Below are 26,617 nucleotides of genomic sequence, written 5' to 3'. Positions count from 1 at the left end.
AGATGAAACTATCTGTGTCGACCCTGTGTTACCTTTAGTTCGTTCTGCAGCACGATGTCAGAAAGTGTTCCATCCCTCTCGTCACTCAGGGATGGACTGGGATTACGCTGCTGTCAGTCAAGAGAGTAAAAAATCATCAGTCAACATACTGTGCAAAAGGAAAATGTCAAACGTGTTACATTGCAATACAATCTTTACCACCCAGTGGATTAAAAATGTCACAAAGACACAAATCACTGCATTAAGCCTTTGCTAGAAATCACTTTTATTCAAAGCCTTACAGTGCTAAGAATACTATTGGGTAAACCCAGCAGGGTGTATCACCAGGAGGGTTAGTGTCATACTCTGAAGATGAAAGGTTGCCATACCATTTCAAAGCTGAGCAGCATGCTCTTCAGCCTGTCAATTTCCTCTCTCAGCTCCCTGATCAGCCGAACATTAGCATCCTGCGCAGAGATCAGAGCTCACATTAACCTGCTGAAAACGTTTAGATCAAATGTTAAATGTTGCCATCAAACATAAAACAGCCACTGACCTCATTAACCCGAGGTTTGTTGACAATATTTCTGGCATGGGCAGCATAGCGAAGGGTGCTCAGGGTCTCGTTGTAGCTGTTAGCGGAGGGTGAGACCGCTGAAAAAGACACACACACACACACACAGAAATATAAAGAGCAGTTAGCACTAACATCACAAGAAACAACACTGGCAGTTTTATGTGTTATGCCTTATGGGAAAATACCAGTGGCTTTGCTGGCATGCTCACATTACTGCAAACCATTCTCCAAAGCATCACTATTACTTTTTAGATGAATTCCCTGCCCACTAGGCAGCCATTGATTTAATTTCAAAACAACATGAAAACCAACTTTCAAAGATAAAGTTGATAATCACACAAAACATTTAGACAACATTTTTCAGTGCTTGTGGAAAACTTTGACCACAGAATTGGCTGCTTTTAAAACCACCAAATTCCTTTTAATTACTGAGCATCTTACATGCTGGAAAACAGATTTAACAAATAGCTACCTTTTAAAAACATTAATTTGTTTTTATACTCTTTTTATTTGCATTTCAGCATTTTCCATGGAGGGTCATTTGGTTGAGGGTCTGGGTGTCCTACCCATGAATATTTGATGTTATTTGACTAAACACTATGTATTTTCACATCTCACAATATTTATATTTAAAAAAACAACTCAGGTTGTAGCTTTTCACAGTACACTCAGGCATTAGGAAGAAAAGCAAAGCAAATATGCTCACCGATGAAGTAACTGCTATGTCCTGAAGTAACCCTTTACATTTTCTTGAGTGCTCACACTATGCGCCATACAAAATAATAATTGCAATAACTAATTTTAGTTTATGGTTAGTATATTCACCTTATTTTGTTGTTGTCATTATTTTATTTTTTTAAAAACTTGAAGTTACAGAGGTAACCCCGGTTCTCTGATAACATGAGTCTTGTCATTGTACTGCTATGCAAGACGACAACACAACAAAATTAGGATGGCACTCCCAGATATGAAAACAATATTAAAACATTTTTAAAAAGGCGAAATTGCTATAAAGGACAATATAATATATAATACAAAATTACTATACAAAACAGTACTCAAATTCAAAGTTACTCAAGGTGCTATTGGTGTGCCAATAAACAACAAACAGTTAGCAGCATACAATTCAGCCACAAATGCACAATTAAACAAGTATGGCCTATGAGCATATTGCACGATAGGGAGTTCAGTCAGTGGGGGGAGCGGTATATGTATGTATAAAGCGGTTTTTCAGTCTTGTGGTGTGTGCATGTATTGTCCTGTATTGCCTGCCAGAGGGGAGAAGTTTGAAGAGGTGGTGGGCAGGGTGGGATGGGTCACGGATAATGTTGGAGGGCCTACCCCGACATCGGGCCCGGTAGATGTCCTCGACTGCCGGCAGCTGTGTGCCTGTGATGTTTTGGGCCGTCTTCATGACTCTCTGTAGAGCTCTGCCCATGACAGCTGATCTGTTTTCCTAAACCCCTGTGTTTTGTCCATGTAGATGCGTAATGTGCACACTGAGCACAATGTATGTAACCACTCCTGCTCCAAGGACGGGAAAGGAGGGGGGGGCTGCTAGGTCAAAGGGGAGACACACCAAAGTAGGGTTCTCCAGTATAAAGGTCAGATTAGGCCATAGCACCACACGTTGCATCTCCTGTGGCAAACTGAAGACAGTCAGGGTGCACTGAAAATGCATGAATATCACTGACCAGCTTAGCAAACGCCAGTGCCAACTAAAGAGCAATCTTAAATGAGAGCACTTTTATATCATCCCGATCTAAAGGCTCAAAGGAGGGGTGAGAAATCATATCCAAAACAGTTAACAAACCCCATGATGGAGCAAGCTGTTTGGACAATGGTTGCAGACGGCGAGCACCCCTCTCAAATCCGCTGACAAGGGGATGTTGTCCCACAGCCTTACTATCAAAACCTACATGGCACGCTGCAATAGCAGCCAAGTAAACCTTTACTGTAGAGAAAGCTTTGCCCTTATTCAGCAAGTCTTGCAGAAAGCTGAGCATTATGGGCACTGAGCACTGGAAAGGCGCCTCCTGTCCTTTAGGTCGACTGAAGTAAACCAGTCACACAAAACATAGCAGGGCGGCATGTGTCAGCATTATGAACATGTATGACCTAAGGTCTGTTCTGGTAAAACGCTTATGTGGCCAGTCACCCTAGAAAGTGGGTTTTCTGGTGATGACGCAAAGGGTTTTATTTTGACATTGTTTTTCAACAGTGCATATTTTCTTGTATTCATCAGCGCCCTTGGCAACATGCCTGGCTGCACTGGAGATGACTTTGATCTGTTTTGGGACACATAAGAGTGCTTGTGAGACACACAGGAAGCATGTGGACGGCTACCGCTGGTGAACAGTCTCTCTTCCTCTTTGTGGGTGCGGTGAACTGTAAGCGCCAACTCGGGCCCTGCATGCCGCATGGAGGCAACACTCTGGAACAGACTCAGGAACGGAGCTGGCGGAGGGGAGGGGAACACCAGCGAGTTGCTACGCCCACTTATTCCTCCTTGCTCCCTGGGAGGAGGTTGAGGCTTGAGGTCCCCCTTGGAAAGGATTTCTTCGGCCTGGGCCCCTTGTTTGATGGCCTGGGCTGATTTTGTGCTGGAAGTTGAGGGGCTGGGCGTGTGGAAATCTTAAAGGCTTTGTTGCTGGCCTGCTGAGTCACAGTTTGAGTGAAGGCCCAGCAAGGAGTGGAAGTAGCCTGAGTCTTTCTTGGAAGGCAAAGCTGCAGGGCTTCTCCCTCTTTCTTCTTCTCTCCACACCGCTTTTGCATGGTTGCAACAGCAGTTACAAACAGCTTGTTCGGGTCCATGCCCTCATCCAGGATGTCACGCTTTTGCTTGTCGGAAAGATCTGAGAGGTATACATGATTCAACCATTGAATGGTTGAATCATGTATGCTCTGATGAAGGTCTGATGGGCCAAAAGCTCAAAAATAAAGTGAATACTGCATAGATCTAAGTGTGCAGAAATCTATCTCATGAAGTTTAAATAGTAAAACAAAAAATACAAAACCAGCATGATGGTCCTTTAAAAATAACTGCTGTGATACTTACTTGCAATCATAATGGTCTTGGAGTTGCCGCCTAGACTGTCTTTCAGCAGCCAGGTCAGGACTGAATCTCTGTAGGGGATGAAGCAGTGCCTCCTCCCACCTCCTCCTCCTCCTCCTCCTCCAGAAAGGGAGCTGCTGTGGCTACCGACCGTGCTGCCATCACCCTCAGAGGCCATGCTGTTGATACTCTGGCAGCTGCTGGACATCTGGGAATTCTGGGCTGTGGAGGCAGGGGAAAGAAGGTTGAGGAATGTGTGCAGAGAATGAAATGGATAGAAAGGAATAAGGATTACAGAAATGTAGAATGAAAAACAGGTACATAAAATCTATTTTTTTTAATCACGCATCATCATTTGATCTCACTTACCAAGAGCAGAAATGACGATGCCCAAAGTGACGAGCGACTTGTTAATGTTGGAGCCCTCTGTTAGTCTATCCCTGCAGTAGTTGTAGTCCGCTCTCTCACTGTCAGACACAACACAAACACAATATGATTCATGTCATTAGAAATGATTAAAGATGCAAATAATGCAATGCTGAAGGAATTTAGAAAATCTCAGGGCAGTAGTCAAGATCCACTAGGGGGCAGTTTTGTCAATGACTTGGACTCAAAAATGTTGAGAAAAAGAGAGACACAACACAGGGAAAGAACAGTCTCACCTCCCCGCCAAGTCTACAAGGTTAATCTTGCTGACAGTTTCTGAAGGACGGTTATTTTCTAGTATTGCCTGTGAAGAAAAGATGATAATAATCAGACTGGAATCTGCAAATAATGATAAATGCTCCACATGAAAATGGATCCTAATCGTGTTAATTGCACGCAAGAATTCAAGGGGCGATCAAGATGAGTGTGATGGTATGTAGACTGTGATTGAAGGGTTGAGAGAGTTTATGACCTGTGTGTACTGGATAGTAAAGATGGCGTGGGATCTGCTGCTGGCGTCATGATTGTGGGTTGCTGCGGTGATGCGGTTGGCAATGCCTTCCTCCAAAAGGTCCATGGCCTGCTTGCCGTCCGAGACCACATGCTGCGAAAGGTCTGATTAGAGAGAAATAAACAGAGAAGCAAAATGCTGAGAAATCTGAGCAAACAAACAAAGAGTAGTATGTTTTTATATAAACATAGAGGCTTATTAATTGACTCAATCAACCCTATGGGGAATTATGAATGCAACTTGTTGTGGGAAACTCTCTGTAAGGGTAAAAGCAGGACAGCTACATTGTTGTAAAGCAAGATGAACATCAGGCAAAAGTTGGACAATTGAAAAAGCCATATAATGTTACAGAATCGTCTAAAAACATTAAAAAGGAATGAAGTTTAAAGATAAAGGATATAGACTTGCATTTTAAGGTTAAGATTTTGTGTGGCTGCTATAAGAATAAAGCTACACTGATACATTGGGCAAAATTAAATGAGATATACACTATTAAACACATTTTGTAAATATTTTGTAGAGACAGCTCTGCGAAGAAAAAAAAAATCCATAAAACTGTCAGTGACACTGAAACCGATAAAACTTCAGCAAATAAGAAAAAGACGTTTTCGCAAAGTAGTTTAACGATCAGAGAGATGGAAATGACACAAATGGGAAACATGTCTCATCAGTGCATGCTCATGTTTGATGTGTAATACTTTCCAACAGCATTTACTAACAAAAAAAAATCTGTCGCAATGTTTTACTTCCAGGCATGAATCACATCAGCATAAGTAGCTGTTAAACATGTGTGCACACAGATTACCACAGAGCCTTGTGGTGCTTTAACGAGTGGTTATTTATTCCATGTTTTAATTTGGTCAGTGAGTACAGATATTTGAATTATTCCAAAAGAATAAGAGTGACAGTAAAACACTGTTAGATAGACAAGTATTGATGGAGAAGTACAACTCTGGAGGTTCAAAATGTGCTGTGTGTATGGTGAAGTGTTCTCCTTGGAACCACAAGGATATGACTTCACTTCCTCTGGTCAACTGGGATTTCTCTTGATACAGACAATGAGTGGATGTGTGGCTTTAAACATAGAGACACAGGCGGATGAGAGGGAAAGAAAGAGAGGAGGAAAGGCTGTAAGGACAGTAGGAAAAAGAAAAAAAAAAAAAGAGAAAAAAGTAAGACAAGCTAAAAGAGGGGACTGGATGAGGGCCAGAAAAGACAATTTTGGAGCTGATCAAAAGAGAACAAAATTCTACCACTGACCACATACCAAAGTGACTTACAAAATAAACTTACAAGACAGCATTACTCAAAATACTACAGACCATGTTACAAGTCCATAATTCCACCTAATTATGTGTCTGAGTGTGTATGACGGCTTAGAGAAATATTTAACCTGTGGTATCCGCTCTCGTCTTTGCTCTCTCAACACCAAGTGTTTGAGACAGATTCATTTACATCATGAACCACTGCAAACTATTCTCAAGTGTTAGAAATGGAGATTGGACACTTAATAGAGCTAATTTCTGCTAAAGTACCTAATCTTAACAATATGACAGTTAAACATGCAAAGTCTGCGACATAAGGTTGTTGCAAGATTATTTAAAATAATGTTTTTTACAGAACGTACATACGTACGCAATGAGAATTTGGAGCCTCTAGTCCTCCATATAATATTTATTTTGTAAGACAGGTAGAAAAGGGCAAAAAACAGAAATCAGTTGGTTATTGAGTTTGACAATTTGTGCAATTACACTTGGAATTGTCATATTTGAACACCACATTTACATTGTGGTTCACGTAATTTGTTCCTTCCTACTTCTCCCGCACAGCCTTATGCACATGTGTAATCACATACAGATGCACATGTATATATGCATCTGTATATGATTGTCCCTAGGTGTCCATTTTATATCTTTATCATTGCTATATTTTTAAACAAATACAGTAAATAAAAACAATCACTTGGTTCCAATGTCATCCCGCGTAACCAGTTCTCACAAAAAAGGTGCCTTTCAAATTGAAAAACTGAGTTTAGCCCCTGAGAACTGTATGTCCTTCCTTTTAAAAACACTGCAATGTTAAGGTGCAGCTGAAGACTCACCTTGTACATAAGGCCCTTTCTCAGGATGCTCTCTGACTCTCAGGGAGGCTCTCTTCTTCTGTTCTCCTCCTTTCAGCAGGTCTCTCACACGCTCATTATAGATCTCCAGAAAGCTGCAGGGACAGAGGGACAGCCTCGATATAATGTCAAGATTGGATCGTTTGATTTCCATTTAATCCATACCATCACAGACCTACATACAGTCTCATTACACATTATGTAAGTTGTTTTATTCTTGTCAATTCATCATCTGCATTTTACACAATATCATCTTTGTTTAAGAGTTCTTTTCTGGTGTCGACTGTACTGTTGACCTTGACTGTGAACCATGTGTTTTGACCCATGTCGTAGTCATGGTTACATAGTCTACGTTTTAGACTAGAGCTGCAACGTTTGGTTGATTAACCAATTAGTAGATCAGGAGAAATAATCAGCACTATATTGATCAATTAATGGTTTCAGTCGCTTTATAAGCAAGACAGCCTTTCTTTGGTTTCAGCTCCATAAATGTGAGGAGTTGCTGCTTTTCTTTGTCACACAGGATAGTAACACAAACGTTGTCCGGTTTGGGACTGTTGGTCAGAAAAAACAAGGAATTTGAAGATGTCGCCTTGGACTCTGATAAATTTCTCTCTGGGCAACTCTGGGCATTATCTATATTTTCTGACATTTTACAGAATAAACAATTTATCAGAAAAATAATATTAGACTGTGGGTCCAACTAAATAACCCTAGAAAGAAAAGAGTCTTTACTATGGAAATTTCACTGGGTTATAATTTTCAAATTTTAAAAAGAATTTTTCCATTAGAGTAAATGGCAGGGTGAAACCAGATGGCATAATTTCTGCTCTGTCAAATTAATATTACTTGCAATATGTTGCGAAAGTTAGTTGACCAAATCAAATCCAGTTCATAATTTGCATTTTGTTGCATGCAGCTTTGCAGTATAATTGCTGCATAAGTGTAATTTGTATTTCAGCATCAGGAAATGGCTCAATCTCACCAATTAAAAAGGCGAAAGACACTTACACAGGGTCAGACAAGGACACAGTACCTGATCTCTACTCTGCTTGAGTTCTGCCCATCAGGAAAAGTGTCTTCAGACCTAAAGAGACCCTGTAAAGAAAGGAGAACTGCAATTTACTTCACACTTCTCACATCTGTTCATGTTGCCACCTGCATTAATTATAATCCACTGACGTACCTGACAGATGCGAGGGGTCAAGCCAATGGAATCCTGGCATCATACAGAAGAAAACAAAAAAACAAAACAAATTGAGGATATAGCAACATTAATTTGAAAGCTGTTATGTAGAATGTGTTGCTTTTCCTTACAGGGTGTTTACATTTGCCTATTTGCAGTCCTGCAAGGTCTGAGTTTGTACTTTTTGCAACATTGCCTCTATTGTGTTTGGTGACATTACCTGAGGCCTTAAAGTTCAATTAATCTCCCCTCACACAATATCTAATGCCATGCAGTGATGCCAGTGCCCGCTCCACCCTTTTTCCTCACCGGTGTCCCCATCATTGTGTACGTCTTTCCAGATCCTGTTTGGCCGTAAGCAAACAGACACACGTTGTAGCCCTCGGAAGCTCCGGCCAGCACCGACACACCCAAGTCCTGGAACACCTGAGAAACATTAACACACACCCTCAATCACAAATACACAAACAAAGACAGACTAGGAGATATCTATAAGTAATTAGATGGAGCCAGACACCTGAATTTACCTCCCTATTTTTTCAAAATGTCTAGATGATTAAGCAGCTGAAAGCTTCGGGGGGCTGATAAAAGTGTTAACAATGTAAGCCAATGTCCTTGATCTGAATCGCAAGAGTCTAGATTTACACCAAGGTTTCAGGATCACAATGCTGTGGCGCCGAGCCATTGGTGGGGAGGTAATGTTGCTTCCTGCTGAGGTGTTTGGGTAAGGAGCAGGGAGGTCAGCTAATACTCTGGATAAACAACCTTGCAGAAAGTGTGTGTGTGTGTATGTGAGAAAAACAAATGTGAAAAGTACAAAGACTTTCAAAAATGACTGGGTCAGGAAAATAAACCTCGACTAAAAGCGTAGTGGTGAGACGGTGGATCCGGGAGAGTCCCACTCAAAATCAATCAGCTGAGGCCTCTTGTTTTCCTTCTCTCTGCATCTGAGAGCCAGAGCCTGGGGATTATTAGCATGAGGCCAAATCACAACCACTTATTTTTATAGGTTAAACTGGTTAAAAAAAAAAAAAGCTGGATGATGCATGAAATGTGTGTATTTATTCATCCTTTATGTTTGCAGTAATTCAACAAATCATCTTTGGTAGAGGCTGTTGTTGTGAAGTAGTGTTGCCGTAATATCTAATATCTACAATATCAATATCAAAGGAATAACAATCTACATAAATATTCAGTGTGTTCTCTATAAATATCATTTAAACATTATGTTAAAGAACATTTTCTATACGGTATGTGCACACTAAGATAGAAGTAACATGAAAAATAGATGTCTCCAATAACCATCTTTTCTGTATCAATAATATCCAGCAACTTATGACTCAGTCTCATGATAACATATCAAATAAGTTTTCCATAATGCAAATTGAAGTTACGTGAAGAGTATAACACTAAAGTATGATGATAAAGATATTATCTTTAGCCAATTATGTTTTTCTATTGACACATGCCTACACTAGAATAGAAACACAAGAAGATTAATATACTGGAATAGGTAGGAAAGCTGTCTGGCTCTTCACAGTGGACTTGTGCACCAGTGGCACCAACATCAAACTGTGTACCGCATCTAGAAACCAGTCACAATCAAGTTAAACTGACTGGAAAAACTGGCACCAGGGAAGAAATATGGACCTAACTCACTTTCAGAACTGACAAACAGCCAACCAGCATATTTAAATCCTCATGTAAAAGTTGCAGCAAACCTGTTCCAAATCAAGTGTGGTAACACATCACTTGGAGGATTTTCCATGGCAGCTCAGAGGCATAGAACTGCACATATTTATCTTTGTATTATTATCAAAGTCAAATATCTTGTATCTGACTTTGCTGCACAACACACTGTGCATGGTGAGCGATGTAGGTATGTACCACTTAATAATTAATATGATATAAGTCAGTTGTGCTTACAGTGCTCTGTGTGTGCGTGTGTCACTGGTTTGAGGTAGGGCAATGGAGAAGTGTTCAATCTCCTATATTGTTATATTTCCTTAGTTCATCACTGATAAGCAAAAAGAAACTTCATCAGTTTCTGAGGCCTCACTGGCAACCCCAAGAGCTCAGTCCAAAGGCAACACATGCCTTAAGGGGGCTGCAACCTGATCTAGACCAGACCTGAGACACAGCACATTCTCCCCCAGAACCATAACACACCTTGGGATCAGTGAGGGGTCCCCTCCCTTGGCCCCCAGGTTCGGGCCAGGCCCACGGAGACTAGTGGGTAAGTACACAGAAGAGAGAGGGGGAATGCTGTCAAAGCTACCTTGATCTCCAAGGATCAAACACAAGAATACTTTCAACATACCTCCCAGTGTGTGTGTGACTACCAACCACTGTCAGGAGAACCAAGAACCTGGAGCTAAGCCTGTGTATACTCTAGGCTTACAAAACGGCGGGAATAGGTTTAAGTTGGACATGGTTGAAAGCTCTTGTGAAAGGCTTGGGCCTTGTGAAAGCACCCTGAAAGGATTCACTGGTCATCTGGTTGTTCTTAGGAGAGTGTGAATGTGTGTGTTAATATTCAACAGCCTTGAGTTTTCTCTGAGAGAACTAAAATGTTCAACATTGACACTGTGGAGTAAAGCTCACTCAGAGAGTCCTTTTCTAACCGCTATGACTGTGAGCGATCGATTGAGCAAAAACCAGTGAGTAAACCAACACTCAAGGACAGTCTTAAAATGTAATCCAGTGCGGAATACTTATTACCTGCTTGAAAAAGGTTTATCAGCGCTGTAAGTTTATAAAATTACATTACGTTACATCTTTGCATTCACATTACTCCATAACCCCAGTGCTGAAACGATCAGTCGGTTAATAAATCAGTAATCAAATCCAATCAGATACATTTATACATCTATTTAAAAAGAAGCTATTTTGATAAATTCACTGGTTTGAGGCTCTCACATGTTAATATTTGCTGCTTTTTTCAGTTTTAAAATCATTGCAAATAGAAATTCTTTGTCTTCTGGACTGTTATTGATAAAACAAGCAATCATGAAGATGTGATTTGGACTCTGGAAACTCTGGAGAGGTTTTCTGACTTATCAAAAAAAGAAATATACAAATTGATAAAGAAAATAATCATTAGCTGCAACCCTGAACCCTACAAACACCATTTTCCTTTGAAAGTATTACTCTGTAGCCTAGCCAACCATGTGCGGGCAACAGCCACGTGTAACTAGTAAAAGTGCTGCAACAACGGCCGTCTTACTCGATGACCTTATAAATCACCCAACAGGCACTAGACTGGTAACATCTAACACATCATTATTCCTATGCATGGAAATGTATTTAAATCCATGTAAGTTAAGGCTCTAAGTAACTTGTGTTTTTTAAACCTTTTCAGGGACCTTGATAAAGTATCATTTGTGACAGACATTTAAGTCGTATACAGTTGTGTACAATACACTGCACCTAATTGATAGTGTAAAACCAAAGTAGAATCTAATATTCCATTTTATATCGAGAAATAAATTGAAAATGTGAGCTCCTTATGTAACTGTTGCTCAATAAAGTACACCACAAGTAAAAATCTCAAAGTGTGCAGCCCACTGGAGTCCAGACCACCAACTGTTGCCCCCTGCCTCTTGGCTGAATGGAAGCTTAAACACCAAGACAAAAAGCAGCACCACCCTTGTCTTGTCTTCATCCTACTATTCAAAAAACAGACACAGACACCCTCTCCTCCCTCAAACAGAGAGCTTCAATACAGCCCTTGTTAAAGTTGACCCTCTTAAATTCACTCTATGGGGGCTACAACAAGACTGAGGGTCCCTCCAGGCTTAATACAAAGAGCAGGAACTTCACTTCAACTGTCCGCTCCTTCTCTGAACTTGACTTATCTCCTTCTCTCTGTGCACTATTGCTATTGTTGACTCTCTTTCTATTACTTTCTCCTGTTTCTTTTCATTAAATATCTGGGAAAAACACTTTAAATGACCTCTGAACAAAACCGCAAGGAAAAGCATAAACTTATTGCAACCTCTTGAGAGAATTACAACCTTGTGTTTGTCTAGACGGGCCATGTTGGGCAACATAATAAACAATCCGGTTGTTGGTCATCACTGTCACATCAAATTAAATCAGTAGATTATAATTTGTGCCATTGTACTCTGGTTGCTTAAATGGACACAATGGCCCTCTCTCGCAACCTACTTTCACAGTTTGCAGCACCCTGCAGCATTGGGAGGTATTTTTAGGTGAACAAAGCAGGTGAGGTAAGAGACAAGTTGCATTGTGGGGATAGAAATGGACTCCAGAATCAAATGAAGCAGGACAAAAACAGCCTGGAGTTAAAGTGACAAGGCGAGAGCCAAAACAAGCGTGTAGGCTGGTCGGTCGCCTCGAAAACACTCCGGGGACAGACTGAACACCTCCATTAACAGGAAGGCTGCTGCACGTGCGTGTGTGTGTGTCTGTGCACATGTGTTTTTCTGACCAGAAAGCAAATAAGAGGAAGCAGCATCCAAAACAAAGACAAAAGACTCAAGAGTTTGCTTCCCCCTTTTCGAGAAAAAAAAATGTACAAACAATCCAACAATGAAAGAGGAAAAGCAGAATATAGATTTCATTCTTATGCAAGGAAATGTAGGTCAGGTTCATCAGGTCAAAACAAGAGAGTAAGGAAGGAAGAGGAAAACAAGGGTTTGGGATGGTGGAAAAATGATCAAGATCTAGTAAAATGAAAAAGAAGAATAGGAGGGTTTGCTTTAGATAGGATGCATGACATAAATGATTTTGAAGGTTAAAACCCAAATAGACTTTGGCACGGGTCATTCACTCTCATCTATACTGCCTCTCTCCTCTACACTAAATGTATAATAAGGTAGAAATTGTACCCTTTTGAGAGAAGCAGTCTTCCAAGAATGGGTCATTTTAATAGGTGATCACAGGTTATGGTATTGTTTTGAATTTTATCATCCAGCCATGCGGAGATGCAGAGGAGATATTTTGCTGCACAGCAATCTTGACTATTACACCACTATCTCCAAATAGAATACTTGGCCAGGCTCATGTTAAGATCAAACTTTTAAGCAAAGCGATGTCAGGAGACTGAGAAAGCACACAGCCTTAAATCAATACAGCCACATGACATGCATGACAAACCGTTTTCAAACCGAGTGGTGACGCAGAGAGAGATGCTATCTAGTAAAATCCTACTCTGGCAACAGATCTCAGGAATAAAGCTGAAGTGTCATGCGTGTGTCTAACATAAGTTGGACCAGACCTCTCTGAGGAAAAACAAGGAACCAGCTGGGTTTCAAGCCAGAGATCTGGACCCTGATAAATACTATGTTTCGGGTTTGTTTTGAAACATGGGAAACACTTTTTTTTTCCCTAGACTGGTTTGTGGCGTGGTAACACATAGAAAGTGGAGGGGAGGGAATGAAAAAAAAAGAAAAAGGGAGGGAAAAATGCTTAGAAAGAGTGGCAATCAAAAAGAGAAACACAGATATAGACAGGCTGACAAGAGTGAAAAAGTAATTTTGTAATGCCTCTAATGAGTCAAGTCCTGTAATCACTGGCTGTGGAAAACGCCAATTGCTGGTATAGTTTTATGTGGCCTGCTCTACACTAAATCCTGGAGAAGCATTTATGTGGAGTGTGTGTGTGTGTGTGTATGTGTGTAAATGTGAGTAAGATGTCGTCAGGGGTGATGGCAGAAGGCCAGCCAGGCGAAGAGAAGCACTTCACCACATTTAAAAACTTCAATTTCTCATTGCCTTTGCCAGGTTTGACGCAACCAGCGGCACGGAGATTAATTTTCCCTTCGCAACCGCTCTCACTGGAAGGACGTCTCTGAGCTCAATGCAAAGACACAAGACTGCAAACGAAAAAAGAAAGTGCAAAAAGAGATGCTTACAACTATTTATCCAAAAAAACATAACTCCTATCTACGCGTTTCCCCTCACTTATTCTCCACGTCTAGGAGTGGACAGCTGCAGAAGACGCGAGGGTCACTCGGTTTCCGTCCCACGCTTTCCAACTGGGTTACGAAAACACAACAGCTGGGCCCTGAGCAAAAAGCTAAATGCTTTTGTTTACACACAGGAAAGAAAATGTCACTGGAGATCTTTGTCCTGGCTTCGTGCAAGGAAGCTGATTCGAATAGAGAGAGAGAGAGAGAGAAAAGTGAAGAGGATAACGGTGAGGGAGGGAGGACAGAGACGGGGAGACAGAATCACACACACACACAGCAGAGAAGAGACAGAGAGGAAGCTGTTTGGCCGAAGTTCAACAACACTCTCGTTTGTCACACTTGGACAGAATTTGTAGGTCAAATTAGCATGGAAGGGTAGAGAGGCTGGGAGGAGGGAGAGACAGAGCTGTGCAGGCCAAACAGATTGGCTGCTCTTCATTACTTGGGTTTGCCGACACATGGGAAAGAAGGACAGTGGGGAAAAAAGAGAGGCAGTGGACAGGAAAGTTAAAAAAAAAAAGAAAGCAAAGGGGCAGTGCTTTCCATTTTCAGCGTACACTCTTGTTGCAGCTGACACTAGGGCAAGGGCTAGACTTAAAATAAATAAATAAAGCCGTATCTGGAGAGAGTTTGGGAATTTGCTGCTCCTCCCCCCCAATCTGTGTTTAAAGGGGTCAAAGCACAACACTGCGGAGTGGAGCTGCATGCCACACTCTTCATGGTAGGTTGGAAATGACTTCCCCAGCCTTCAGACTGATGGGAGCCTTGTGTTTTATCCATATTGTACAGTGGTACAGTAGTTTCCTTCACTGGGGATCGAATGGGTTCAATACAAACACTACTGCAGCGGGACATGCTTTATGATGGATACAGTTTGACATGAACTTCGCTATAACTCTAGGGTGATTGATGAGATTCAGGTCTTCGGATATGAGAAGACCCGTCGTTGAATGATACAGAGAAAACATGAGATCATGTGTGATAAACATGTTTTGACATTGTGATGATAGTACCATGTGACTACACAAGAATTTAGTCGACTTTTTGACCTGTCTGACTGCATTTATTATAACCTATTTTCTGTTGCTTGTCTTTCCCATGCGAGAAGATTTCACTACCCGGCTGAAATGTTTTATCTGCATCTGATTATGCATCAAATTGACAGTGACAGACATGAACGGATTGAGACAACAGACCCCTGAGCACAGAGACCTATAAAAAAAGCCACAAAAAAGTGATCAGAGCATTCTTATTTTTAACTGAGCCTTTCAAATTTCCAAAGTGAAAGGTTTATAAGTTCAAACAAAGGCTCTTGGACCCTTTATAGTCTTGTGTGGTTATCCATCCATGAAAACAGGAGAGGTGTGCCAGAAAAAGAAAATTTTTTGACCCCGAGTTAAATCACTTATAGTCATCTCATGGCAGAATTAGAGATATAAGTCATGGGCAACACCTGTGTTGTATTACATGCTGTATAATAAAATCCATTTGCAAGTTATTGTGGAAGTATATTCTGCAATGATGCAATAGAAAAATGTTTAAATCATTTGCTTATGACATACAACCAGGCAATAAATACTGCAGCACAACTGACCGTATTACAATTTTTCTAATATAAGGAGTAAAGTACCATAAATCCAATAACACACCATATCTCTACCTTATCAAATGTATCTCAGGTAGCAAAGCTTCTGCCTGAGTTGGATGTTTGCCATTCAGTTAACTAATGATTCAACTTTGGCATCCACATTGCCAATTAAAAATGTGCAATTAGGATAATGGTGTGCAAGCTCTGCTACTTTTCATAATGTGCGTCTATCTAACAAACACTGTTGAAACAATTCCTCTCGTCCTCTGTCTTCACTGATAGAAAGCAGTAAGTTCATACATAAATCACAGGTGCTTTTCCGTATCCACATGGCCTAGATATCATATTTCTTTGTAGACAGCATGGGGCTTATTTGGTGTCCTGTTTGTAGTTAATTCGAACCAGGCTAGACTGGACTTTTGGCTCTGGGTCCAGCCATGTGTTAGGGGGGAGTAAATGGTCACGTGTGTGTGGAGGATTCTTCCTATACACAGAGAAACGATTCTTCCCCCCCCGTCTGCAGCGCCACTGACATACAGACCTAGAAACTGCGAGCATAATCTGATCACGCTCTGCCATCGACAGAGAGACAGAAGAGAAGGAGGAGAAAACAGAGGGGGGAGAGGAAAAACCCCAGCATGCAGACTCCATTTGGCAATAAAAAACAGCATTGTGCACCCAGCCGAAATCTCAGCAGTGACGTCTTTACACTGATATTTAACTGCGAAAAAGTACTTAGTGAGGCAGCTGTGAGTTTGGCAGGCGAGAGCTGGGGGCCGTAGAGGCAAAGTGGACCCCCTGCCCATTTCCCCTCCTCCTCCTCCTACTCCACCCGTGGAATTCACATTCCCACTTTCTCTTCATCACTAATTAGTTTCTCTTGCCGTCTCTCCATTTAAACTCATAATCTTGTGCTTCTCTTTCACTTTCCTGTGTTTCTAAGTGTCAAAAACAATAAATATGCTGGGATGCTATTTATTAGCTCAACATCTAGACCCAAATCACAGTCACAGCCTTCAGACAAATAGTCGCAGCTCTCTCCTGCATTAACTCAACAGCTGGCTCCTATTATGGATTATGGTTCTCTTCCAAAATACTACCTCTTTCCACCTGGTAGAGCCCTTCCTTTCTGCTCAACCTTCTTCTAGAAACTTTTTTCACCCAAAGATACAACTAGTCTTTCCATGTGGGGAGCCCTCGGCGATCAGAATGCAACTACATCTACACCCCAACATATAGTTACCAGATTTTTGTCTTCTCTCTCTGCTGTAACAGTTTCTGAAGAAGGAAACCACCACAAGTATCTGGTGTCAACTATCAGTGATGCATGAACATGTAGACAGTGCAGAGCAGGAGTGGGGAGGGAGGTACAGGCTAGTCTCTGAGGGACTCTGGCATTGACTGTGTATAAAGATGGACGTCGTGACAGCGCCCCAAAAGTGAAGCCAAAACATCTCGATGGGCCCCTGGTGGTCTTAAACCCCACGCCCTCTATGTTAGTGGATGGGACATGAGCCAAACTAAAAAAAATTAAAGTACATGTCAAATACATTTTTCCCCAAAGATGGTTTCTGTCGTTTTAGGTCGTTCTTATCACGCTGATGTTTGTCCAAATGCTCATTTTTCTGATAAGTTTATTTTCAATTAGTTATTTGATGATATAAAAAGGAGGTGTGGCTTCATGATCGACAGCTGTGACAGCCGTTCTCAAACCTCCGTCAGATGGCGGGACAGCTGAGGGGGTGTGTCCCGCAGGCCCTCATCCTGCCACCCGACTCTACTGCGCAGGCTCCAAATGACCCAAGCAAGATGGCAGCTCCTGGAAAGGAGATGTTTTGGCTTCATTTTTGCATAGCGGTAGGAAGTGGAGACGCGTCGTCCATATTTATATACAGTCAAAGGGCACTGGGTGTGGTGGGATGGCATTGGACTGGAAAAGCAGGAGTTAAGATCCAGTTTCCCCTTCTCTCATTCACCAACAGGCTCAGATTGTCTCATGGGGACTACAGAGTAAGAAGAATTCAGAGCAAGTCCCTCTTCTTGCTCTGAAAAAGTAAAGCATGTTAAATATATTCTGAGAATAGAAACCATGAGAAAGCATCAACATCAGCATTAACTCATTAAGCTGGAGACTGCTTAAAATAGATGCGGTTAGATACCAGATAAGAGAAACTAAATCCATAACCTTGCTTTAGAGAAATTTCCATAATGTACTTCCACTAAGTGAAATGAGGCGATGCAACAGTGTGGGAAATGAACAGTAAGTTCCAACACTGTTGCAAAAATTTCGGTTGTGTATAATAAATCTGCCTTTTCAAACAGCCACTCAGACAGACTCTTTATTGTTCTCAAAAGCAATTTGTCTGGTAAAATAGTTAGAGTGGCTCTTAAATTATTGAGTTCACCTGCCACTGTGCTCCATTAATCTGGCTTCCTGCACTGCAACGTTTTTTATCCACCAGAGAAAGATCCACCAGATAAAGGCTTCATTCAAATATTTTCAATTGATATGTGATAAATGAACGGCTGACGTGGTCATCTAGCAGATTCTTTGTTAATAGATTGTAGCGCTGGAAAAGAGGTCAGATTTAAAATACAGCGGATCAGTCCTTCACTGATGTCCTTTCGCCCACCCTGGGTCAACAGAGGAATGTCTTGAGGCAACCAGGCCACTGTGACTGGACACAATTCTGCTGAGGACTGAGGCAGCCAGAAAAAAAAAAAAAAAAGAGGAGAGAGGAAAGTGCTGTGTTGTCTGTTGCTCTGTGCAGTGTGTAGGCCGTCATCACAGCCCCGTCTTTCTTAAACACATACAAAGGCAGCTCTGACAAGAGGAGAGACAGGCAGTGAAAGAGAGGCAGAGGAGGGAAACCCCTGGACAAAGGATAGAAAAAGTGGACTCACTGTAAGATCAAGGGTGCAGTTATTGTGTTCAACAATGAAAGCTTAATTGGGATACAAATTAATAACAAGTGCGAGTTATATTTATCTAAAATAATAACTCTAAATGAATAGGTTTAGGGCAGATTTCCTGTAATGGAATCAGGCACCACTTCCTCTTGATGTCAAGCTCTTCTCAGGTTCCAGCAACACCCTCCAATCACAGCAACACAAAGATATCTAATCACCCAATCGCAGCCGTGACATGAAAAGCAAGCTGACTCTAGCTATGCCATGTTTGAAGCAAAGAGACTTCTGGGTAACAGATGGAGCTGATATTGTATCCCCAGAGTGGCCATCTGTGTAAAAACATACAACACAACACACGCCCCGCTTGTTGCGGTTTGTCTACAAGGACAGCGTTTCCTCTGGGCTCTTTTCTTGGTACAGTAGTTGTGTTTGCCCGGTGTCAACTTGTGGCAGGCGTCCGGATTGGCACGCATATAATCCCCACCCACGACGAGGGCATGAAACATGGCATCAAAACACGAAAAATCTTAGGTAGCTCCACACAAATATGTCATATTTTCATCTATTACAAAAGGACATAAAAGGCTAACACTGACTAATCCAATTGAGACATCACTCAAGTGTAAGAAACTGCCATGTAAACAAAACTTTCTGTTCAGTGTAATCCAAATATGATGATTTATCATTCCAGGAGAACCATCTGTTTGTGCTGGCTCTACTATCTGAATCTACTCTCATGTATATCTGTGATAAAAATCTGTCAAAAGAACTGTTTATTTTGCTTTTCCACCAAGATAGCCACACGTTTGAACCACAGCAGCGCTTTGAAAGATACAGGGTTTGAGGCTGAATGCTGGATGTAAACTCTGATGTTGTAACATACTGTGGAGGGCTTTTCAGCTATTATTTGGAGTATGATTTGTAGCATAAAAGGGGGATCTACCCATGTTTAAGACCTATCATCGGAATACTGTCTTGTTTACAGTTGAGTAAGGTTAATAGCTGGATATTCCAGTTCACATAAACAAAGTCGAGGAGTCAGGTCATTACCTCCTCCTGCGAAGCATAGTGAGGGTCTGCAGGGTCCACCGACCAGTAGCAGTAGTCAAAACAAAACTCCAGAAGCTTCTCCCTGGAGTCCACAACACTGTCCATACGTCCATCCAGCTTTGGAGAAGAAACAGAGGAGTAACATAGGATTTAATTTTGCACTTATTCATTTGTTTATGATACATTGCAAGATCAGTGATTAATTTACCAAGCAAAAATAAGTAAGAAAGAATTTGTTTTACTGTACTAAACTGCATAACACACACACACACACACACACACTGTACAGGGACAATATGTATATGCATTTAATAACCTGAGAAGTGAAGGAAAAATAAATCTAACCTACACAAACAAAAATTCCCAGTGATAAAAGCCAGGTACTATAGCTTTTGTTTATGGGAGTGCTTTGGTGTGGAATTGCCAGCAAGCAGTTTCCATTCATTAGCACTCCATTCACTCCTTATCCAGTCCTATTTGCTTCAGTGCATTAACACTGAACGCCTTTCTGCTTACTGTGAGTGAATGCTGAACCGAGGAAAGACAGCACAGCAGCATTTGGATTTGCCTAAACACAACAGTCGCACTGTTAAAAAAAAATAAAAAATTTAATGGCATCTAAACATCTCTTCAACCTTGAGAGCCATCTCTGTTCAGTGATGTTTGGTTGTATTTCAGGAGCTTTTTGTGATAAATGGTACCCACTTCATCTAAACCTCTCTCCGTCTATTTGCGGAAGACTAAATAATGCTTAGCCTAGTAGACAACAAGATTGTGTGCAGTGGCGCGTGCGTATGATTGTGGCAAAACACAACATGTTATTTTCACTGCATTGAATCATGGTCTGGTGGAGGCTGGCACACTGATGTCTCCCTCTATGATTGTGGATACAGCTGGGGATTGAAGTTGTAATATCATGCATTACAGTTACAATTTTATGTACTAATCTGGCTGTTTTAGTCGGGTGAAACTACTTGAACTTTAAGCCTGTATGAGCTGCATAAAAATTGGTAAACACCCAAGATGATGTTCCTTGCACACCACCCACCATTTGTTTTAGAGGTTTCTGTACACCATGACATTATAATTGTCAAGGTCACCTAGCTTTTCTTGAACACTGCTGTCAATTTTGAGCGTTAAGCTGTTGTGCTTTCATTCTGAGGACATTTACCATTAACGTTGTGCACATCTGATTTCGTTTAGCTATCAAACTCCACTGCAGTGGACAAGTTGAGGCAACATCAGGGTATCATTTTTTCATCTGGTGAGTGCATGATAAGTTGCAAAAATTGCACATTTGGAGCCAATAAGGATTCAAGAGAACTGCCTGGAAAATGGTCCTTTTCTTTTATACTTTTATGCTTCAATATCAATTAAATGATGACTCAAAACAATTATCTACATAAATGACCTTTCCTTTCTCTAACTGCAGCATTAGGCAAAACTAAGCTCTGCTTATCAATTTGTGTACGGCAATTGGCTTGCCTGAAAGCATGATTGTTTGACCCCTCAGCATTGTGATGAAATTAGACAATGGCTTTGTAGTGTGCGGGATTAGCAAAAAGCAACACCGGCCACAGGCAACTCTCTTAGCCACCAGAGCTTCAACCATGAGAGAATGGTGTTTACAACTAGTCAAGATATGGAGACCTAACTTGGCTTGTTTTTGAAAGATTGCCCTGTATATTTTTCTTGTTTCACGCTTTTAATTTAGTTTAGTAGGTCTTTATAGCTTGTATTAGTTGCTGTTTATGAGCCTTATGTTTGCTGTCTTTTAAAATCCACCATTTTTCTCTCAGTCTCACATCCTCAAAACTGTCCCACTTTCCATAAATAATTATTCCCATGAGACCCGCAAGAGCCTCGGAGTCTTGATCCTTTTCCATTGCAGAGGGAGGCCATATGTGGTTTGTCCCGGTCACATCATTTGTAACAGATTCTCTCCTCCCCCACCCAACTTCTCTCTCTGTCTGCATGTAGTCCGAATGTAAACAAGAGAGAGTTCTTCATATATGTGTGACAAAGTTGGAGCCAAATGTGAGTTTTGAAATTGATTCCAGGCTGAATTTCTTTTATCTTTTTGTATGTCTGAGTCATTTGTAAACATTGGAGATGGACATTCTGAGGTATGAGATTGCAGTTGGGTGCAGCACTTTTTTGCATTGTGTACTACTGCATTCCCGTCGATGAGGTATGTTTTTCTTCCATGTATTATATTGTCATGTATTGCTTGATTGCAGCTCTGCATAGCGCTTTTGCCCAAGACAATTTTCCTTTGGGACATTACAGTTTATCTCTCTCTCTCTCTCAATGCTCAGAAAGTTTTATCATCTCCATTATCCATCTCCAGCTAACACAAATATTCCGTTAATGAAAAATATAGTATGAGACATAGTCACAGCACCAGACTGTCTGCTGGCAATGGAGCTAAACCAATCAGACAAGTCTACCCTGCCATCTGACACAGCAAGTTCATAACTTACAGAAAGTATCAGCTTACAAGACTATGTAGCTCACATAATCATTATTTCCAGAACCAGAACAGTATAAAACAACAGCAAATTCTTCTTGTCTTACAAATGAGACTGTTACCAATGAGGCCAGAAGCCAGGTTCCCTCTTTACCTAATTCAATATCAAATCTACTGTGTGTAGTATTATATTGTTTTTAAACTTTTTATTCCTTTGGAGGCTCAAATTTCCATCCATAAATGATTTAGAGTAAGTCAGTCTCTTAAGAGTGTCTGAAGAATTTGGCAGTTGCTGTTTGAATTGGTGTGCAGAGTGTCAGACTGCATGTGTTTTGACAGGAGGGGTCTCTAAGTCCATGTGTGTATGAGCCCATCATATAATAAACAATAGTGACATCAAGCAGGAAGAGGCCGTTGCGAAGCTGTAAACATCCTGTTGCTGTGATAGACACCCTTCTACGCAACAAAAGACACACAAAAATACTCTCAATATTTGACATCAACTGTAAAGCAGTTGAAAAACTTGTCCCCCCAAAAAATACTCACCTTTACATTTTGGATCCTCACAAATTTATCCTCCACTTGAACTGCTACCCTTCCTCTGTCCGCACTCTCCCTGTGGAAAAGAAGAGAACAGTTGCTTCAGTCAACTCAGTAAACATCCATATTTGGAAGTGTAAGGAAATGTGATAAACGTTGATGAGAAGAGAGGGATCAGATCAGTGAAAACATGCTTCCACTACAGAAGAGGCGATCTAACGGAAGTTATCAGTACGGATCAGTGATTTCCATTGCAAATGCGTACTGCACAGAGCAGGGCCTGAAATTCATTTGTCACTTGTGAGCTCAATTACAGGTCTTACTTGTCCTATGCTTACATCAGATTGCATTTTGTTTCTCTCCTCCAACTCAATGGATCCTCTGAACTCTATACATTGCTGTGATTTGTTCTTTTTTTTCTCCGTCTCCTCTCTTAGCAGTCATCTCTTTGAGCTGCATCAATGCCCTTAGTCTTTCTTCTGGTGGCTCCCTCTTCTCTCTTGTCTGCATGCTCTATCATTTCCTTGTACTCGGTCTCCTCCTCTTTCTTTCACTCTCTTTACACTTAATAACAACTCCCCGTTCATTTGAATTTATTCTGAGCGGGTTCCACTTCAGATGATGTAGCTTTACGTTTTAGCCAGCGGTCTATGTTTAAACACCTTCAAGTCCATATCATTGAAACCTGTCTGTATAAACTAGCGAGAGATGCTGCAACAGCAGAGGGGGCTCGTAGCCTTGTAGAGGGAGGGAGAGAGAGCGCTCGGGCCATCTGATGCAGCACTTCCAGCCAGTCATCCCACATTCAGCACCGGTGCAAATGTTGGCTGAACATTATTAGACATCGCTGCAAATGCGTGCAGGCATTTCCTGCATTATAAGTGCTAGATTTGCGGGAATCAATTAAATTATGCGCAATACCCACAATCCTGCACTTACATTCAGGACCTGCAGAGATTTAACAAAGGCTTCACTTTGGATTTAAGACTCTACAAACAGATTGAAATAGGTTTAAAATCCCCTTTTAGTTGATGCAGTTATAGTTGAGAGGGTGTCCAGATAAATTAAGGCTAGTTCTACTTGACTTGAGGCCATCACATGACAGTTACAACAATGAATCTTTGTATGAGCATTAGTGTGTGCATGTGATCCATGAAATTGCCACACAAGAGTTGCAAGTACCACTGGACAGTTTCAGATTCAAATGAAAACAGACCATCGTACTCTCCAGAGACATCCTCTGATGAGGCAGCTTGGGTTGTTTCCACAAAGCTGGGAGTACGCACAAGAGTTGTGTGTGTGTATAAGATCATATAACAAGGTCAGCTCAGCTGTGTGTGCTTCAGCAGCTGGACCAAGCGCATCTGATGCAACACATGCGAAACTGGAGGCAATCACAACACAGAGCCGAGAGGATTTCAATCTCCAGGAGCGATAATGATGGTGACTGCTGCCTGTAGTGCAAACGCTCAGGCTCTGTGGTGGGTTAGGGGCAGAAGAGGAGGCTGTTGTAATCGTCAGTTCTCCCTGTGCCTCACCACGCGGGACTCATTTTGCCAACCCCAGTGGTGGCCCAACCCAAAACCACCACACTCAGTCTCTCTCTAACCAGCATGAAGGAGAGGAGGTCGGGGGTGGAAAATAGTAAACCTCTTAACGTGTTTTGATACAAACCTAAAAAGAGCAATTTCACAATTCGGCTGACATGTTTCTTGCACATGTGAGAGGCTGCCTGCATTCTCAGGGGGGTCCCACTGAATCCTAATGGTTTACTAAAACAAAGAGACACAACACATTTCTGTGCCCAGGCGAATGAGGAATGCAGCTAACCATGCTGGTGTTAATGTTATCTGTGTTACACAGCAGGCATTTATTCAAATATGTAGGTAAATCACATTAAATACATCCTTCAATTAAAAAAAAAAAAAACAGGAAAGAGGACAGTAGGACTGTCAGAATCAGAATCTGGAGGCATAGATTTGCATGACAGTGAACATTAGGTATAAGAAATTCTTTTGTTATGCAAAACACCAGGAAGACTGTTTGAAAGAATCATTGTCCAGCCCTTCATAGCTTGAATAATGCTTTGTTATGGTATTGTGGTGACCCTCACATTAAGCACCCCTGCAAAACATCCTGCAGGAGTGCCATGTAATTCATGTATTACTGTAGTGCTTATACTGTGTGTGTGTGCTATATCCCCCAGAGCCAAAAGACCTGTTATTTAACATATTGCAGCAATTTGCCTCTTAATGTAAAGGGGGGCAGAGCAACTTCCCTGTGTTACTTTGCTACTTCAATAGTAGATTTTACAAGACTGTAAAATAGAGGGGAACTTTTTTCACCATAAATGCCTCTCATTTAAGAATAAAAATAGTTAAAAGGAAACCAAACATTTGTTGAGTCTGTCTTCTTTTCCTTGTTTAGTATTATGAAATGTACCACTTCAGACCTACTTAATAACTCATGCGGTACAGGCAAGCATTGTTCAAACCCACCAAACCTTTTAAAACATATCTAGTGGTAATCCCAAAGTTTCAAAAGATATCAAATATGACAGGTTGCACAAGAATATTTCCATTTCATGGAATGGTGCAGCCATAACAAATCCTGAATCTTGGGTTTGAATATTTCACTTGGTGTAAAAACATATAGCTTCAATGGAAAAACTGATATAGATTCACAGGGCTGCAACTAAAAGTCACTTTTATCATCATAATCTCAATGTGACATTTTCAAATTGCTTGTTTTGTCCAACAAACAGAGCAAAACCAAAAGATATTTAAGTTTACTATCATACAAAACAAAGAAAAGCAGCAGATCCTCAGTTTTGAGAAGCAGGGACCAACAAATGTTTGGCATTTATGTTGGAAAAAAATGACTCAAAATATTAATCAGTTGATGAAATAGAGGCTAATTAATTTTCTGTTAATTAACTAATCAAGTAATCAACTAATTAAACTAAAACTGGATGTTAATAGATTTATATTTTGGGTTTCTTGCCACCCTGGGATAAAACAGGCCATTTAAAACACCACAACTGATTCATCCTAAGGGCAGTCCAACACACAGAGGCATCTAAATTGTTTTGTATAACGTTACATCATCATTCATTCCAAATTATGAAACCAATTAACACTAATTGGTTGTTGTATAAAGACATGCCTTAAGTTACTCTGAACTTAACCTACTTTAGCTCCATTTCTCAGCTCCACATACAGTCAGACAACAGTACTGACAGCCACAGTTGTCATTATTCACCATGTGCACCACTTGTTCCACTTCTAACCACTGCACATAGTTAGTGCCGAGCTAACTAGCTAGCTAGCATAACGATTTAACGTTAGACACGGCAAAAAGCAAAAAGAACAACAGTGTTAATACAAAAGATAGCATGAGAAGTGTACTGTTTGGTATGTTATTAGCACAAAGTAGCAGCAAAATCCCCCAACAGTTCAGACATGAAGAGACGGGGCTCTAATAATGAAACGTCGTTTCATTCAATTAGCTAATTTAGCCGTATTTTACAACAATTATGGCTAACAGCGTTAACGTTAAACTTACCTTGCGTTGAGTGGACGGACTCGAACGGCAACTTTAACGTTTGCCATGATGCCTTCCGAAGATTTTACACACAACACAGCAGCGGAATAACTCGGAGCTGGTGTAAAATAACGCTACTCATTTGAGTAAGCATATTGCATATCAATACTCTAATGACAAAACTTGAAGCGAGGCGAAACCGTCCTTGCCATCCGCCTCTCAAGCCATTTCAACCGGCTGGTAGACGGTCCAACCGCCCGCCGCGACTCTCCAAAAACTCTCACAGGGAACTGAAACTTCCTGCTGGACAGAAAGGGAGGGGCGGGAGGAGAGATACTGCTGGACACTCCTCCTCCTACTGAGCCATATTCAAATCCCTTTTTTTTGCATTTGTGTTATTATTTAAATCCACTGAAGTAGTAGTATCATAATAACAAATATCGAGTCATGCAGTCAGAATCTTGCTTAAGTAGAAGTACATGAGTATTGGATGCATTGGATGGATTCATTGACATGCACATGTAGCATTTTAATTAGGTCAAGGCAGAGCTAAATTTAAAGGACAGTTTCTGTCTTAAAACAGTAGTCAGGTGTCTATATGAACACTGAAAGAGGTTTTTTCCTCGCTGTAATTATTCCTCCTGTTCATACTGGCTATTAACGGATCTCCTTCAAATGTGGTTTCAGCGTAAGTGATGGGGGCCAAAAATCCCAAGTGTGTTTACACA

At 41.1% G+C, this 26,617-nt stretch overlaps 1 protein-coding gene across 2 annotated transcripts in view; it reads right to left on the bottom strand.

The window, feature by feature from the left end:
* Positions 1 to 26,265, bottom strand: part of stard9 (StAR-related lipid transfer (START) domain containing 9) — a 45,258-nt gene extending 18,993 nt beyond the window's left edge. Inside the window, exons 1-14 of one of the 2 annotated variants that reach the window (XM_067613263.1) lie at positions 25,911 to 26,265; positions 22,353 to 22,422; positions 19,337 to 19,453; positions 8,163 to 8,279; positions 7,854 to 7,886; positions 7,704 to 7,765; positions 6,650 to 6,762; positions 4,510 to 4,652; positions 4,274 to 4,341; positions 3,981 to 4,078; positions 3,615 to 3,833; positions 536 to 633; positions 369 to 446; positions 33 to 110 (exon numbers count right to left, since the gene is read on the bottom strand). In XM_067613263.1, the coding sequence (XP_067469364.1) occupies positions 33 to 110; positions 369 to 446; positions 536 to 633; positions 3,615 to 3,833; positions 3,981 to 4,078; positions 4,274 to 4,341; positions 4,510 to 4,652; positions 6,650 to 6,762; positions 7,704 to 7,765; positions 7,854 to 7,886; positions 8,163 to 8,279; positions 19,337 to 19,453; positions 22,353 to 22,422; positions 25,911 to 25,957 (1,341 nt within the window). In that variant the 5' untranslated portion in view covers positions 25,958 to 26,265. The remainder of the gene's footprint in view (positions 1 to 32; positions 111 to 368; positions 447 to 535; positions 634 to 3,614; positions 3,834 to 3,980; positions 4,079 to 4,273; positions 4,342 to 4,509; positions 4,653 to 6,649; positions 6,763 to 7,703; positions 7,766 to 7,853; positions 7,887 to 8,162; positions 8,280 to 19,336; positions 19,454 to 22,352; positions 22,423 to 25,910) is intronic. The other variant, XM_067613264.1, reaches the window with a different exon arrangement.
* Between the last annotated feature and the right edge of the window lie 352 nt (positions 26,266 to 26,617).

Source organism: Thunnus thynnus, chromosome 16, assembly GCF_963924715.1.
Source record: "Thunnus thynnus chromosome 16, fThuThy2.1, whole genome shotgun sequence".
NCBI classification, from domain to species: domain Eukaryota; kingdom Metazoa; phylum Chordata; class Actinopteri; order Scombriformes; family Scombridae; genus Thunnus; species Thunnus thynnus.
Note: the sequence above shows the minus strand (reverse complement) of the source record. Positions and strands in the feature narration are given on the sequence as shown.